This window comes from Juglans regia, chromosome 2 (genome assembly GCF_001411555.2).
Source record: "Juglans regia cultivar Chandler chromosome 2, Walnut 2.0, whole genome shotgun sequence".
Classification (NCBI taxonomy): Eukaryota; Viridiplantae; Streptophyta; class Magnoliopsida; order Fagales; family Juglandaceae; genus Juglans; species Juglans regia.
In genome coordinates this window covers 26638317-26653938 of record NC_049902.1, presented here as the reverse complement: position 1 = coordinate 26653938, position 15622 = coordinate 26638317, and the positions used below count along the sequence as shown (strand labels likewise).

General features: G+C 36.0%; 1 protein-coding gene across 2 annotated transcripts; it reads right to left on the bottom strand.

Annotated features, from left to right (window-relative positions):
- Positions 1-675: 675 nt before the first annotated feature.
- Positions 676-11097, bottom strand: LOC109008323 (extra-large guanine nucleotide-binding protein 3). Of its 2 annotated transcripts, XM_018988376.2 has the most exons (9): positions 10917-11097; positions 9302-10516; positions 8992-9129; positions 8184-8288; positions 7918-8097; positions 4391-4568; positions 2864-3111; positions 2343-2515; positions 676-1508 (listed from the first exon to the last, which is right to left on the bottom strand). In XM_018988376.2, exons 2-9 carry the CDS (start codon positions 10265-10267, stop codon positions 914-916), a joined length of 2583 nt encoding a protein of 860 aa, XP_018843921.1. In that variant the 5' UTR covers positions 10268-10516; positions 10917-11097; the 3' UTR covers positions 676-913. The 2 variants fall into 2 exon arrangements, with proteins under 2 accessions (XP_018843921.1, XP_018843923.1); XM_018988378.2 differs by lacking the exon at positions 10917-11097 and having other exon boundaries at positions 9302-10814.
- Positions 11098-15622: the final 4525 nt, after the last annotated feature.

Below are 15622 nucleotides of genomic sequence, written 5' to 3'. Positions count from 1 at the left end.
AAAATTAAAAATTGAATAAAATATTATTAGAATATTATTTATTAATATTATTTTAAAATTTGAAAAAAGTGAATTGTTTATTATATTTTATATATAAATTTTAAAAAATTGTAATGATAAGATGAGATGAAACCGTTTTCTGTATCCAAACGGAACCTAATTTGACAAGTAGGACTTTTAAAACCTACACTCTTTTGAAGTGTCAATTAAAGTCAAGGATATTTTAGCTTTCGCCCGTACCCTTTTGACTCAACCGTCCATGAACTCTTGGTTTGCCGAAGAGAATAAATCAAAAGGCTTTTTCTATGATCGCCGTGTGGTATCTTTAAAGGAGATGTTAATCACCATGTTACAGTTCTCTTTTTCTTTTTAAAGAACCTTTAGAATCCTCAACTATCCAAGAATCAAAGCCTCGTGCTGGGCTACTACTACCCCCATCATCTCCATTCAGCTTTCAAATGGAGAGATCCGTTATGTCTAAAAGTTTCAACACCTAGAGTAATTAATAACCATTTATACCATCTCCTCCTCCATTATTATGGGTAATATATAGAAATTTTAACTTCTTATTCAATTGACATTTCCTAGGATTGTAAAACACATTCAAGGCATATCTCCATCACTCCAATCTAGCATATAAATCTGCTGAAGCCTTGCAACCAAAGGAGTTTCAAATGCAAATAAAACAAACATATATACATAACATCAATCAACAACCACCACAGACAACTCAGAAAACCCACCCACCAAAATTTGAACTTGAAGAAGCAGGCCCAGCCATTATCACTAAAAATTGGCGATTGAAAATAAAAACACGAATAACCTGATGAGCAGATGATGGCAAGCATATTACATTTTTCCCACCTCTCACTTTTATCTGTTAAGCAAATACATATAAGATCTCTAAAGCACATCATTCTTGCCTGACAAATGGCGAGGAGCTCACGTCTGTACTATAAAACGAATCCTCCGCTCCACCATAGCAGTTCCCATCCTTATCTTCCTCCCACTTGAGAACCTCTCTTATATACTTGAATGCCTCATCGATGGTCACTCGATCCCTTGCCCTAGCTTGCCACACAAAAAGCTTTCTACTTGTGAGGGAAGCATATAGGTCTTTGAACTTCATTGCGACATAGAAGTATGCTTGATGAGCCAACGACTGGTTGTTGTTATGGGTCCGCACCGGGCTGAAGTCATTGAACCAGTCACAAGCACTTAAAGGCACCCGATTCAGCTTCTCCTCAAACAGATCATACTTGTTTAATATCAATAAAAATGGGGTATCCTTAAAGCAAGGGTGCCTAACCATACTCTCAAACAGCTCCTTGCTTTGCATCATTTTGTTCTGGAGTAAGGCTCCACTTCCACTACTTTCTGAGGCCAGCCCGATCTGATCATAGTCACTAAGGGCAACACAGAAGACTACCACATTAACGTCTTCAAACATTTCCACCCACTTACATCCCTCGTTCATCCCCTTGGCATTTACCCTTATAAGTTGGTATCTGTCAAAACACAATAATGATCAAAATTCTAAGATCACATATAAGATGGCAAATGGAAGGAAACAGTAGTTCAAATTCATAAACTTCAAAATTATTTTTGATATCGCAGGGGCCATATTCTAGGTGGTAAAAGATGGCCAAGTGTGATCAGATTCAAGATTAAAAAAAATAAAAAAATATAGCCTTCCAAATGTTATGGTCCCACATTGGTTAGGAGTCAAATGGTATGTGTGCATATATGCTTGGGGGCACCTCCACCTAGCAAGCCGGTTTTCTAGGATTGAATCCTTGGGCCATATATGGACACATAACAAATGGTATCAGAGCTAGGTTGTGGGCTTCATGCTGCCTCACCTAACAGGCTGGGCTTGTGGAGTGGCCAGCTATGGATCCAGTGGGATGGGCCATGTTGCCCCAGCCTGGTGAAAGCCTCCCATAGTACTCGACCAACATTGGCAATGGTCTTGAAGGGTGGGGGTATGTTATGGTCTCACATTGGTTAGGAGTCAAAAGGTATGTGTGCAAATAAGCTTGGGGGCACCTCCACCTAGCAAGCCAGTTTTCTAGGATGTGAATCCTTGGGCCATATATGGACACATAACATTAAAAAAATAATAACAATGGTATTTCCAATATTAATAATGATAAAAATTTAGAAGGGCTCTTTGTAGGTGCACCCAGGTCATATTGGGTCAGAAATTAGGTGAGTGTGGTATCTACAACAGCTGAAATCACTATATTGCCATTACACAGAATCACAGATATCACACCAGAGATTTTCAGACTGAATGGAAAAATTGGGTGAGGATTGTATATGCAGGAGTGTAAAATTACTTGGTAAGAGGTGGAGGTTGAGCCTCTAGATTGTCTGTGTAGGTTTCAGACATTGGGCTACGATCATCAAGCAAGAACTCTATGAAAGCCAAACCATTTCCCTGAGTCACCCCTTCTGCATAGAGTATGTCCCTCTCTGAAGGTTCATATTCATTGCTAGATACCTCGACAGCCTGAAAGAAACAAAATTATCTTATGAAGCCGTTCAAGATTACTTATTTACTTTATCTTAATCAGAGAGATCATTGATAAAAGATATAATAAATATGTTTCAATCTGTTCAACAACTGCAAAAGGTCCCAGAGTGATCCAAACTGACTAAAGACAAACAAATACAGCATTCTTGGGAGGGGGGAGGGCACATTCTATTTCAGGAAGAACTCAGTTTTGCCAAAAATAAATCAACAGCAATTCATGTGGTAACTACAAACTACAAAAACATGTGCCAAGGTAAAGATTTTCACTGCTTAAAAGGTTGTATGATGAAATATAAATAGAGATGCATCAATGTCTTGAAATACCCTGCTCAAGAAGTACTCAGCAACATCCGGAAGGAAGTGAAGCTCATCTTTTCTCTTATATGTTTCCTGTATAGCAGGATCCTTCCACACTTCTTCAACTAATGGAGCATATTCCCGAGTTGCAGCAGGGAAGAATGCATCCAAGTCTCCAGTGGCTATAATATCTAGGAGCCAGTCGGAGAAATGCTTCAACCTTGGGTTGATGGAATAGACACTTTGACTACTTTTATTTGGGTCCACCTCTCCATCTGAAACAAGATTGAAATCAGATCTTACATACTTGAGTCATTGTAAAGCAGTTGTGTAATATCTTCTTCACATCATATGTGGTCTGATTGACATAATTGTTTCATTGACATTCAAAAAGAATTTAGTTGCCCTTAACAAAGTTAAAGGCTCTTATTTCCATACCACCTCGATACACCTATTCTCTTTAAGATGAATGGTTGAGGATAATATATAACAGGAACTTCTCATAGGACTCCTTTGCTTTTAGACTTAATAGTTAATACTAATTGTAAAAGTTAAAATGAAGAATTCTCAGTACCCCTTTATGCTATGGAATCACAGCACTGGCTTCTCATTGAATGTTTACCTTCAACTAAATTTAGCCCAAGAAAAGTTTATTCAAAAGTTGTTTATGGTAATTCTGCTATTACGTTGAAGATTTAGCAAAATGAATGTGGTCAATAATATTTCCCATCTCAGAAACTTCATCCCACCAACAACATTTCATGTAACATAAGAGACACTAACTTATTCTGGAGAAGAAGACATGAGAATTTCTTAAAGCTACTGAGAATTGATAAGTACAAGAGCAACTCAATATTGCAATCAAAGTTTAACCTTACAGACAATCAAACAAGTCCAACAAGAATAGATGCATAGGCAGTCAAAGGGGCTTATATCCTCATAGGGGCTTATATCCTCATAGTGCAGTCTGCATAAAAGAAACTAGTTGGCAATAACATTTCTCTGAATTAAGAAAAATTCATAAACATGGTGCAATTCTCCAATACTTGCATCAAATATTTGAATTTTCTGGAGTTCATTGAATTCTTTCATAAAGAATGACACTATACAAGGGTATGTACTTAGTTGATCAAGATCCAGATTTTTGTCGGATAACTCCATGGAGGAGTTCTAAGACATTTAACCAGTATTTCAGTAAAGAGTTCAAATGTTGCCCTTCAGAGAATTTCTAATCCCCCTCCCCCCCAATTCATTGTATCTCACCAAGCTATGTGTAGGGAAAATATAGAAAGAAACCTTCTAATTAAAAATAATAACTAATATTTTAAGAAATCCACACTAGTGTTAACTAAAGTAATCTAGGGAAATCTTTCTGATCAGTAAATAAGAAATTTTATTGATGGAAAGAATAGGCATAGCCCAACTATATGTGACATATACAGGAGCAACACCTATGCATGATGGTCTAGTGATACAAGAAAGTCATGAAGGGGATATTAATATGCATCAACTACTTTGACTTGAAAGAAAACAATTTATATTTGCAGAGATTACCTGTTTCAGTGTTCTGATTATTGGAACCTATTGCTGTCATTCTAGACACAGCCTCCTCCTCAAAGCGCTCCCGCCCATCAAGCAAAATGCTGATATATCTATACATGTTACTCTGGATCATCAGCTTAATATCCTGCAATTCTTCTGTGCCAAACTTGTTCCCATATAAAAATTTGGCCTGCTCGTTGATAAATTACCGGGGGCAAATGGGAATCAATAGCAACGAAGTATGCAGGGGCAAAATATGCACATCAATGGAAACAAATATACAAAAGGCTTCCACGGGACATGGCATTCAGCAAAACCAGAAATATACATCAAGAAAATATGCTTGTGATTATAGTTTGTTAAGTTGAGAACAAGTTGGAACCATAAAATGCAACTAAAGGAGCTGTGAATGAGTGTGTGCAAACTTGCGTATTTGCATGTGTGTGGGTGCGGGCAGGAGAGTGCACACGTGTGAAACCTCAAAAAGTGAAATTCATTATATCTTAGAAGTTCAAGCATCCCATAAGCAAATATCCCTCACCATATACCGTACACAAATAAATACACATTATTCAGCCAATATTGAGTTTATATATTTATTGAAGTGAGATGCTAAAATGAGTGCACTTTCTTAGAGAATTCACAAGCCTTCCCAAATGCTATAACACTTGCCATTAATTTCTGGACATGCAGTATCATATTCATTTATTTACAGTTCTGAGCTTAAAATTCTAGGAGGAAAACTTCAAAGATGAGGTTAAACACATAAGTCAAACTTGATAATACCATTATGTTTTAGGGGAAAGTGAGATTCTTGTGCCTGATGTTGTGCTTGTAAAACAACATATGATTAACACAAGGCAAAGGTGAAAGTAACTTGTCAAAAGAGATATAAGAGCACCTCATTTTAGACAACCTCTTTACAGGAAAGGAAAATATCATAATTGAGGGGAAAGAAAGTCTTGTAGCAGGTAAATATATTTTTATATTAGTAAATGAAAAGGTTCTATTAAAAGACAGCAAAAGGTGTAGCCGAAGTATACAAGATAAACCTAACAGAAAAGGCTGGCAAATACAGTTGGGATATGACTTTATTAACTCCCTCGAGTTGGAAGGGCTCCTGCTCTCCACTCCACAAATTTATTGGTTTCATTCAAATCCAAGTCAACATCAGGATTTAAATACTAGACTCGTAGGTTGAGATACTATAAAATCTTCCATGACTAAAAGGACTAAAAAAAAAAAAAACCTAACACACACTCTTAGTCTTTCAGCTTATGCAGCTTTCACCAAATACAAGGACAAGTCAGCATTTAACATGTTAGAATATCCAAATTAAAAGCTTAACCTATTAAGTGGAGAACTAAACCAGTATAGAAATCATACTGAAGTCCCCAACTAATCAACTAGGGATTTTTCTGACACCCCTCTTTTGTCAAGCCCAAATGACACAAAAGGTTCTAGTATCTGAAGCCAACAAACAAACCACGCTCTGATATAATGTTATAGAAGCGGACCCAAAAGCTAAGCTATTAGGTAGAGAGGCCCAACTGGTACATAAACCCATAACTTTCGCAAACAAACCTACATATTAAACCATCAACAACAAAGATTGCACAAGTGACCGTGGCGATGGTTAGAAGAAGGGAGTGGAAAGGAGAAGGAAGAGGAGAAACGATGAGATGGGAAAAAAAAGTAGAAAAATGCATATGTTTTTCTTATATTTATATATAACAGAAGCGGGCAGGCGGGAACCCCACCCACTTCTTCTGAAACATAAGTTTAATATGCCCACCCGTTTCCTAGAGGACTGGGCAGATTGGGCAGGTCCGGGTGACTCACCCTGCTCAGCCCTAGAATAGACTGTAAGAAAGGAGAAGAAACACAGAGACAAATTTGTCAAGTTCAATGAGCACCTATTTTCTCATAATTCCGTCACCCAAAATGTATTAATACTACTGAAGTTTGCATACATTACAACATGCTTAAAGATATTTCCTATTTGTTCTGAAATGAAAATGCCAAAGTTTACATCTGTTCATATCAAAGCAAATGCAATCTAAATATGGATAGGGTCTCTTACAGAATTTCAACCTATACAAATTTTAGATCAAATGAAATTTACAACATTAGGAAGCACACATTTCCTGTGATTCAATTTTCTCAAAATTATTGAATACCTATGCACATTTTTAACCAAGTCAAAGACATTAAATTTTAGTGCATGTCCCTAGACAGCACTATATTTGAATCAATGCCAGTCATTTTGAGTCTCATCACACAAAAGTGAAATGTGAAAAGGTGGGCCTAGGAGGTCAGGGATCAGGTATCCTAGTGGGAACTTAGTTCCATACCAAGTCAAAGGGCCGACATGTTCATAAAAGTCCATATCCTAGGTTTATTAGGTCTTTCCAAGCTGTGAGTGCTAACCCTAACAGTTGTGGTGATTTGTATTTTATTTCCAGAGCTATTGATCAAAAAAGTTTTTTATTCAGAGATCTGTAGATTCTGTACATTATATTGCACATAGTCATTGTTTGCCATGGAATATTGTAGATTGGGAGGAAGCTGTGGACGGAGTAAACCACATAAAATCTGAGCTGAGCTCGAGTATAAATATGAGGCTTATTTAATTAATCAAGCCGAGCATGATTATCACCCCCCAAAACTAACCAATGCTTCTAAGTACGGTACATCTGCAATCCTTTACTCTCATCGGGAACTTATATAATTTATGAGACTGAAGCTCAGAATCTGACTGATTCTAGCAACACAAAATGTCCAGTTTGACCTAGATGTGATTCACATTTTTCTGTCTTCTACCAGATATCAAACAACTATGGTTTTCTTCAAAGTGACTCTAAGGCATCCACTTCAGGTCAGTTTTGAATGCCAACCAAGCTGAGCTTCATATAGAGATCTTCATTCTTTCCTTCTCCTACTTATTTGTTTTTTCTTTTTTGAAGTAAAGTCATTATTACTGTATTACGCATCCACTTTAAGCAAGCCTAAAGCTTGAGTACTACATTTGGTCATCCAAACCAACCCCGAGAATCCATGTACTACTTATATCTAAAAATATCCTTTCTTCTTATTTTGCTTTTAAATATATATCAATATCATAAACTATCAGATCAAATACTTCGATGTGAAACTTGCAGACCTTATTGGTTGATATCAGTCTACATATTTCTTCATAGCCCTGGTGCTGCATTAGTGACTCTGAAAGTTCTTACAATATTCCTTTCATGTAAAGACAATTTCTCGTTCTCAAGACATGGATGTGGACTTGTTGAAAAGTTGAATATCTTTTTTTAAAAGAACACATTATATCACAGCCACATATCGACCTCGGCAATTAGGCTTCTGTATCTAAAATTCCTTTTGTTATAAGATCATCACCATGTTTTACAACATTCACAGAAATAGAAACTACCAAAGCATGGATTACATGGTGAACCCAACATTATGAAATGTCTCACAACATGGGAGTGAGTTTGCAGATGCAGAAGTACAATATCAGGATATTGATAGGGTACCTGCTTAAAGATAGTGCTGGTTCCAGAGCCTTGAAGTCCAAGAAGAAGAAGCTTCTGAATTTTTTTCTGCTCCAGATAATTCGGAACCGTTGTATAATTGCTAGCCTCATCTCTTGGTCCATGAGGTTGACCATGGGGTACAGGTAAAGAGAAAAGGCTACAGACAAACCGTGTTGATGCCTGTCTAGCAAAAAGCAAGTCCAAGCTGTTTCAAAAGGCTCCTAGGATCCAATATGGCTTTAAATCAATAGTTTTTGAGTATATACCTTCTCCCAAATGTTTCCTCTAATATTATTCTGACCTTCCTCTTCATAACGGCCATCATCATAGACCCAAAAATGAGTGTCACGAGGACACTGCACTTTTGCCAGCTGAAAGTATAAAAAGGTTGGCTAGTAAGGATATCAGATTGACTCCAAATCCTTCTCTCTTTGGTAAATATATTAACCACAAACTAAATAATGTAAGCTACCGCAAACAGGACAGAAAATCTTCACTCTTTAAGAACTAATTAAGTAATGATGAAAAAATATAGTGTGAATTGTTACTGGAATATATTTTTTTTTTGATAATAGAATTGTTACTGGAATATTTAGAGAAGATATTCTAGAAACAAATTGATTACCAAGGAGAAATGTTGGCCTGCTTTCAACAATAAATTATAAAAGGGCTCTTAATAAAAGAGACATAGCTGAAGTTGCAACATTATCAAATAAATTCTACAACAGGGAACCTATACGAAGTATGAAAGTTTATTACAAACCAAAAAAGACCCAAGTCCAGTTAACAAGCCAAAGAGCTCCTCTTGTATACTTCCTGAGTAGGCAGTGCTTTTTGTGTTCTTTAATAAAAGAGTTTTGCTACTCATCATCCCCACACACCACACTTATTTTTATTTTTATTATTATTATTATTATTTTTTTATTCTTCTTAAACTAATTAAATTTTTTTACTCATCATCTATATACCACACATTTAGTAAGAGAAAAAAAAAGTGTGGCGTGTGGGAATGATGAATAGAATTTTTGTTACTAAAGTCTTTGCCTACTAACCTAAAATAACCAAATATCTTACCCGAAGGACCCTCAACTCGAGCCTCGTGATTTCTCGTCCATTGATGTAAACTTCAGTATTCCCATTGCTTGCATCAGGATTTAGTTTACCAGTGAAATTTAAGTTTGAACTTATGATTATATCAGGTTTTTCTCCCTCCTGTCAAATCAACAACAAGAGATGTTGAAGAGTTTTTTTGATAAGTAGGAGATGCTTAAAGAAATTCAAGCCCATCAGAGAAAAAAAAAAAAAGAGACTTTCTGACACATGCAACTACAAAAGGCCAAAGTGAAAGACACTCAAAGAAAACACCATGTTGAACATGCCCCACCTTTCCCCAGAGACCAGATTCCTTGTCATACCAATATCTACCGGGCTTCAATTTCCGTGGAGGCAAAGGACATCCAAGAAGTTCTGCCATCTCTTCTGGCTTAAGTGGGAATCCATTGACAATTAGCTGTTCTGGTCGAAGCTGATTAGCAGAACATTCTTTCTCTGCTTTCATAATCTGCTTGACTTCCAAAGGACTGAGTAATCGGGATAATACTCTTGAATGTCTACCCAATTTCAGCCGCTTTGATTCATCGATTGGCTGACCAATGCAGGTTACACACTTGCGCCCTTCAGGCATTGATCCCATTGCTCTAAGCACACAATTGCTGCAATACTTAGCATCACATACCATGCATGACTCCTTTGTCTCCCACTTCCCCTTTTGACACCGATAACAAACTCTACTTTTCTTTTTCTTCTTTTCTTTTGAAATCCCTACATAATCCATAAAATCCGGCTTCCCCACCTCAACCTCTTTCCTCTCAGATCTATCAACCGTGTTAAAAGTGACAACCGGAGCTCTCCTTACTTCATTAGCAACCTTTTTAGGAGGATTATGAACCGAACCCGGTGAAGCTGAGGGAGAAGCTGAAGAAGAACCGGGGTTCTGCAAGACAGACACCACAGATTCCGAACTGACTGACACCCGTGGACTCTGAGCAGGTGAACTCGCGAAACCAGCAATACGAGACACCGGCAGGGGTATAGGTTCAACCACTGGAGGAGCCATATTAGCAGAAGCTCTTTGTGATTCAGATAGGGTTTCTGCAGTTGGGATTGCACGTGAATTTACATCAACGGGTTCCACTCTAGGGACTTCATAAGTAACTGGCGGGCCCTTATACTCCAAAGCAATAGAGTAATCCATATCACTAGCATCTTCCGGGAGTGAGGCTCCTGGTGGGAGCATATTTTTCACCATTTCTCTCCAGTTCTCTCCCCCCTTTTGTTCCATTTTGGCCATAATACTAACAAATCTTCAAATAGAGCCTCAAACTACTAACTTAATTCAAGATCGCTAATAACACGCAACTATGTCCTATGTGATTGCTAAAAGCTCCAGCATTCTTCTTAACTCCGCACAACATTCGACACCAAATACAGAAAAGTATCGGAGAGAATAAGCAGCTAAACAGAGTTGAATTACGACTTAGAACGGGTAATAGTCGTCGAGCAGCCGCAATCGACTGGTTATCCTTCGGAAACCTCCAAACTTGAAAGGACAAACCACAAACTGGTCAGAAAGAAGAAATGAAAACAAATATAACTTTTCAGAGTCTAAGCACGACTTTCAAACAAAAATAAACAAAACCCATAACAAGACTTGAATGTGCCTGAGGTCAAAATCGGGCACCAATATTATACAGCACAATTCAAGAAAAGATACAAACTGTAGTCATTGCCATTGGTATTCCTTGCACAAGTTTTTGAAACAATCAATGGTCAAACCAGTTATAAACAACAAAACGGAAAAGCAAGTCCATGACAAACCAGAACAAAGAAAGATTCTAAATTCAAAGGAAGATTACTCACCCAAGAGAAAGATCAAGGAAAAAGAAAATGATAAATATACTTTTGAGACAGAGAGAGAGAAAGGCAGAATAAGTACGTACCTGGGGCGGGGTGTGGGGGTAAAAGGACAAAATGAAAGCGAATCTGAGGTAAAATCGAAGAAGCACTTGAGCTATTTTTTCAGTTTCGGTGGCACTGAAGAACCAAAGGTAAAAAAGCTTCTGCCAAAAAAATAAAGCCCACGTTTACTCAACTCAACACCCCATCGATACCGAAAGCTTTTCACTGTGTTCGGAGAGCGAGAGCGAGAGAGAGAGAAGGGGGGGGGGAATAGATTGGAAAATGGGCCCCACATTTCTCCTGTCAGCTCGTATAATAGCTCCTGGCTTCCTGCCAGTTTTACAAGCGACGGAGACAGGGGCGCATAAAGACACACGTCGCTCTGGCGCGTGTCTGAAAGTGATGCACACGACCAAGATATTCGCCAAAAAAATTAAAAATGTTGTGCACGATCAAGATAAGCTTGTTCTACGAGACGCTTCTGAAAGCGCGTGGGGGCTGTTTAAACTCCCTTTATAAGGGGAAATGCTATGCATCAGCCCCACACTAGCACACACTTCACATCACTTTTTTTTTTTTTTTTACACTCAATAGGTTGAGTGTGTGCTGGTGTGGGGCTGATGCAAATATTTTTCCTTTATCAAGCCATTATAAGCATGGGTCAAATGGGATTATCAATAGTGTATTATTATAATAATAATTGTTATCATTAGCTTATATCTGTTTTTTTAGGTTACGTTTAGATGTTAAGTTAAGTTGTATTTTTTATAAATAGTAATAAGTTAAATAGATAGAATGAGTTATGTAAAGTCTATCTAAAATAAATTTAGATGTATTTAAAAAAATTTATAGACAACCGACCTGGGGCACCTCGCGGCATCACATTCGACGTGACAAAAAATTTGAACGACGTCGTTCGTTACTACTCGAAGACAAAGCAACCTTGTACGCGAGCATGGTATCCTCAGTAGCGGCTTTCCTCTCATCCCCAGACTTGAACTCGACCAAGTAGCGATGGTAATCCCCTTTCATCTTCAAACAGAAGACCTTGGACTCGTTGGCAGAGGCCAAGGGCACGAGATTCGAGTCGAGGAGCCCGAGAATGCTGTTGTAGACCTGGGAGATGAAGGTTTTCGACATGCAAGCTCATTCACAGATGCTCCCAAAATGACCCAGAATAAAAAAGTATACATCTAGTATGAACTCGCACGACTACCAAACCATCTAGAGCCAAGAACCACAAGACCATGGAAATTAATAGGCCTAATCTGCTGAAGTTTCAAAGGTCTCCCTGTTCTCATTCTCATGTGGTTCCTGGACATGATCACCAACACCTTGCTGCTTTGCAGTCTCCACCATTTTCACCATCTTTTCGTTACCATAACTGCTACAACTATCTGTGAAAGAATGGAGTAACCGAGAACATAGGAAGGTACGGTGGGAGTGGGTTTGTAATCGAGCCAAGTCGGTCTTTAACTTGCCGAGCTCGGCTTAACTCAAAAAACTCGAGCTTGAGCTTGAGATTTGTTTTTATTCTTTGTTCGAACTCGACTCGATAAGTTAAGCCCTCGACTCGATAAGCTAAGCTCTCAACTCGAGCTCGAGCTCGAGCTTGAGCTTGAGCTCAAGCTCAAGCTCGTCCCACAAACGAGTTCGAGTTAAGCCGAGCTCGAGTTCAAACTTAAATTATTAATTTTTTATTTTTTGAATAAGATTTAATAATTAATAAATAAAATAATAAGAGATCTAATATTGAATTTATACAACTAACAAGTAAAACCTGTATTGAATTATAAAATTTTAAAAAATTTATAAATTATTAATATCTAACTAATTGATATTTATCTAAAACAACAATATATTATATACCTACATATATTATTAATGCATACACTTAATATGATAACATATATCTATTTCATATATGGTTCTCACATACTAATATATTAAATTATTAAATTTTATCGACTAATTATTATACAAATTATAAAATGTACCTATGAAGTATATTCACTATATAAACATAAGTAATTAGATTACATATTACATATTTAATTAAAAAAGTGGCATGTTTATATTATTAGTTAATACATACATATATATATATATGTATATGTATATATACATAGATGTATGTATATATTTATCAATATATGAATGAGTTTTAATCGAGTCGAGCTAACGAGTCGACTCGAGCATAAACGAACAAATCTTAACGAGGCTTAGTTGAATCGAGTCGAGTTGAGTTTTGTCGAGTATTTGTCATTTACAAATCGAGCAGGTATCTGCTTTCACGAACGAGTTTTTTTTTTTTCACAAGTCGAGTTCGATTCGAGTTTAACCGAGCGGGCTATCGAACAGATTAGTTCATTTATAGTCCTAGGTGGGAGGGAAAAGGGGCTGACTTGCATAGGTTAGAGTTCTGTAGAGTTTATTGTACTTGGAGTGTTAGAAACTTGCTGTTGGTTTGGTTGTATCAATGAAGAAACGATGTAAATGCATAAGAGTTGCTGCGATGAGACCTAAGAATGCATGCAAAATGTTTGATAAATGGTTGAAGAGAAAATCACTAGCAACTGGGCTACTTTCTTTTCTTCATGTTGTCTTTCGTCGGTTTTCTTTTATTTTTCTTTTTACACGTTAGCCATTGCCGCGGGGTTATCCCGACAGTTGTTTGTAGAAGAGCTGAAATTAAAAATGATGTGCATGACCAAGATAAGCTTGTTCTACGAGGCGCTTCTGAAAGCGTGTGGGGGTTGTCTGTACTCCCTTTATCAAGCCATTATAGGTAGGGGTGCAAATGGTCCGGTCCAATCCGGCGATGGATCGAATATTTTTGGTCTATCATTTTTCTGGACCAGACCGGACCAAACACCCAAAGGGACTAGACCGGACCAATAGCTAGCGATCCGGTCAAGTCCGGTCAATCCATTCGGTCCGGCCTAATTTGTTTTTATTTTTTATTTTTTTAAATTATTAATAAAAAAAGTATTTAAAATACTAAACTAAATTAAGTGACTTCTTAATGTGGATTATGTAACAAACTCAATAAAAAAATATTTTATATGGTCAATAATAATAAATTAGATAAAAATTATAAAAAATAGTAATTAATGTGAATTATGTAACAAACTCAATAAAAAATATTTTATACGGTTAATAATAATAAATTAAAAAAAAATTATATTATTAATTTATATAATTACTATATAATTAACTAATTGATATTATATATTAGTTAATTCATAGAATATTAACAAGTGTTAATAACATATTTAAAATTTTAGATTGTTAATTGTACAATTATTATATAAAAAATATATTTTTTTTATTTTTTATTCGGTCAGGTCAGGAAAAACCCTGGACCTTGAATCGGACTGAAACTTTTCGATCATCTAAAACGTGGACTGAGACTGACCGATCTCAGTCTTGGTCCTGTCCGGTCCAACCGGACCGTTTATCACCCCTAATTATAGGCATGGGTCAAATAGGATTATCACTTGTGTATTATTATAATAATAATTATTATTATAATTATAATTATTACTGGCCTGCATCTCTTATTTTAGATTGAGTTTAGATGTTGAGTTGAGTTGAATTCATTATAAATAGTACTAAGTTGAGTAAGTAAAGTGAGTTATATGAGACTTATTTAAAATGAGTTCAGATGTGTTTAAATATTAAAATGAGTTCAATACTATTTATGTGAAATTAAAAAAGATTGTAGATCCCAAATATAAATATGTGTTAAATTCAATACCAGCATCGCGTCGTAATGATGCTGGTAGCTGACGAGAAGGTAGACATTGAAGATGAAGACGAGGATCCACACAACTATGGCAACGATTATGAGAGCGAGATTGAAATCGCCCATCGTTTGGATCTCTTGAATCGAAGAGATCAAGACTTTGAAGCTTTTTCAATTTTTTTCTTTTTGGGGCTTTGTAGGCCTAACTTTTTTGTTATTTAATTATTCTATATTTTTTGAAATAACAATTAAAACAATATAATTTTTTAATCCATAATTTAATTAGAATATGATTACTAATTAACATATAATAGGTAAGAATATGACAAAATAAAATAAAATAATAATTAACAAAATTAAATATTTTTTTAGTTATTAATTACTTATTACTATATAATGAATAAATAGATAATTCAATGTAAGGATTTGATGTGAATAGTCAAAGCTAAATTCATCTTATATTATTTTATTGTTATATAATGAAAAAATAACTATTCCAATGTGAAAATTTATATGAATAAAATAGTCAAAATTAAATTCCTCTCACATTCATCAAAATTATCCTTTAATTTTGACTAATCCATTGAAAATGGAGTAGACACATACTACTCCACGAGCTAGTCCTGTGTCAAATGTCAATTAAATTTTCTCATTTTTCAAAAATCAAATTAATATAAAGAAATTTATTTAAATAATTTATTTACTCAAACAATCATAAATGAAAAAAATGGTTTTTGTTTGCTGCTCTTCACCCCACTGGCCACCTCATGTTCTTAAATGTTCTTAAATTCTTGTCTATCACATTAATGATATTACGCGAATGTTTAGGAATTCAATTTTCTTAATTTTGGTCTCTTTTTGTTATATATAATCATAGAAGACTCGACAATAATCTTGAAAATTACATTGATTATATAATAGTGTGAATATGAGAAAGAATGCATTATAAGATGCCATCCACAATCTCCCATGAATTGAACATGTCAATTAATTCAATTT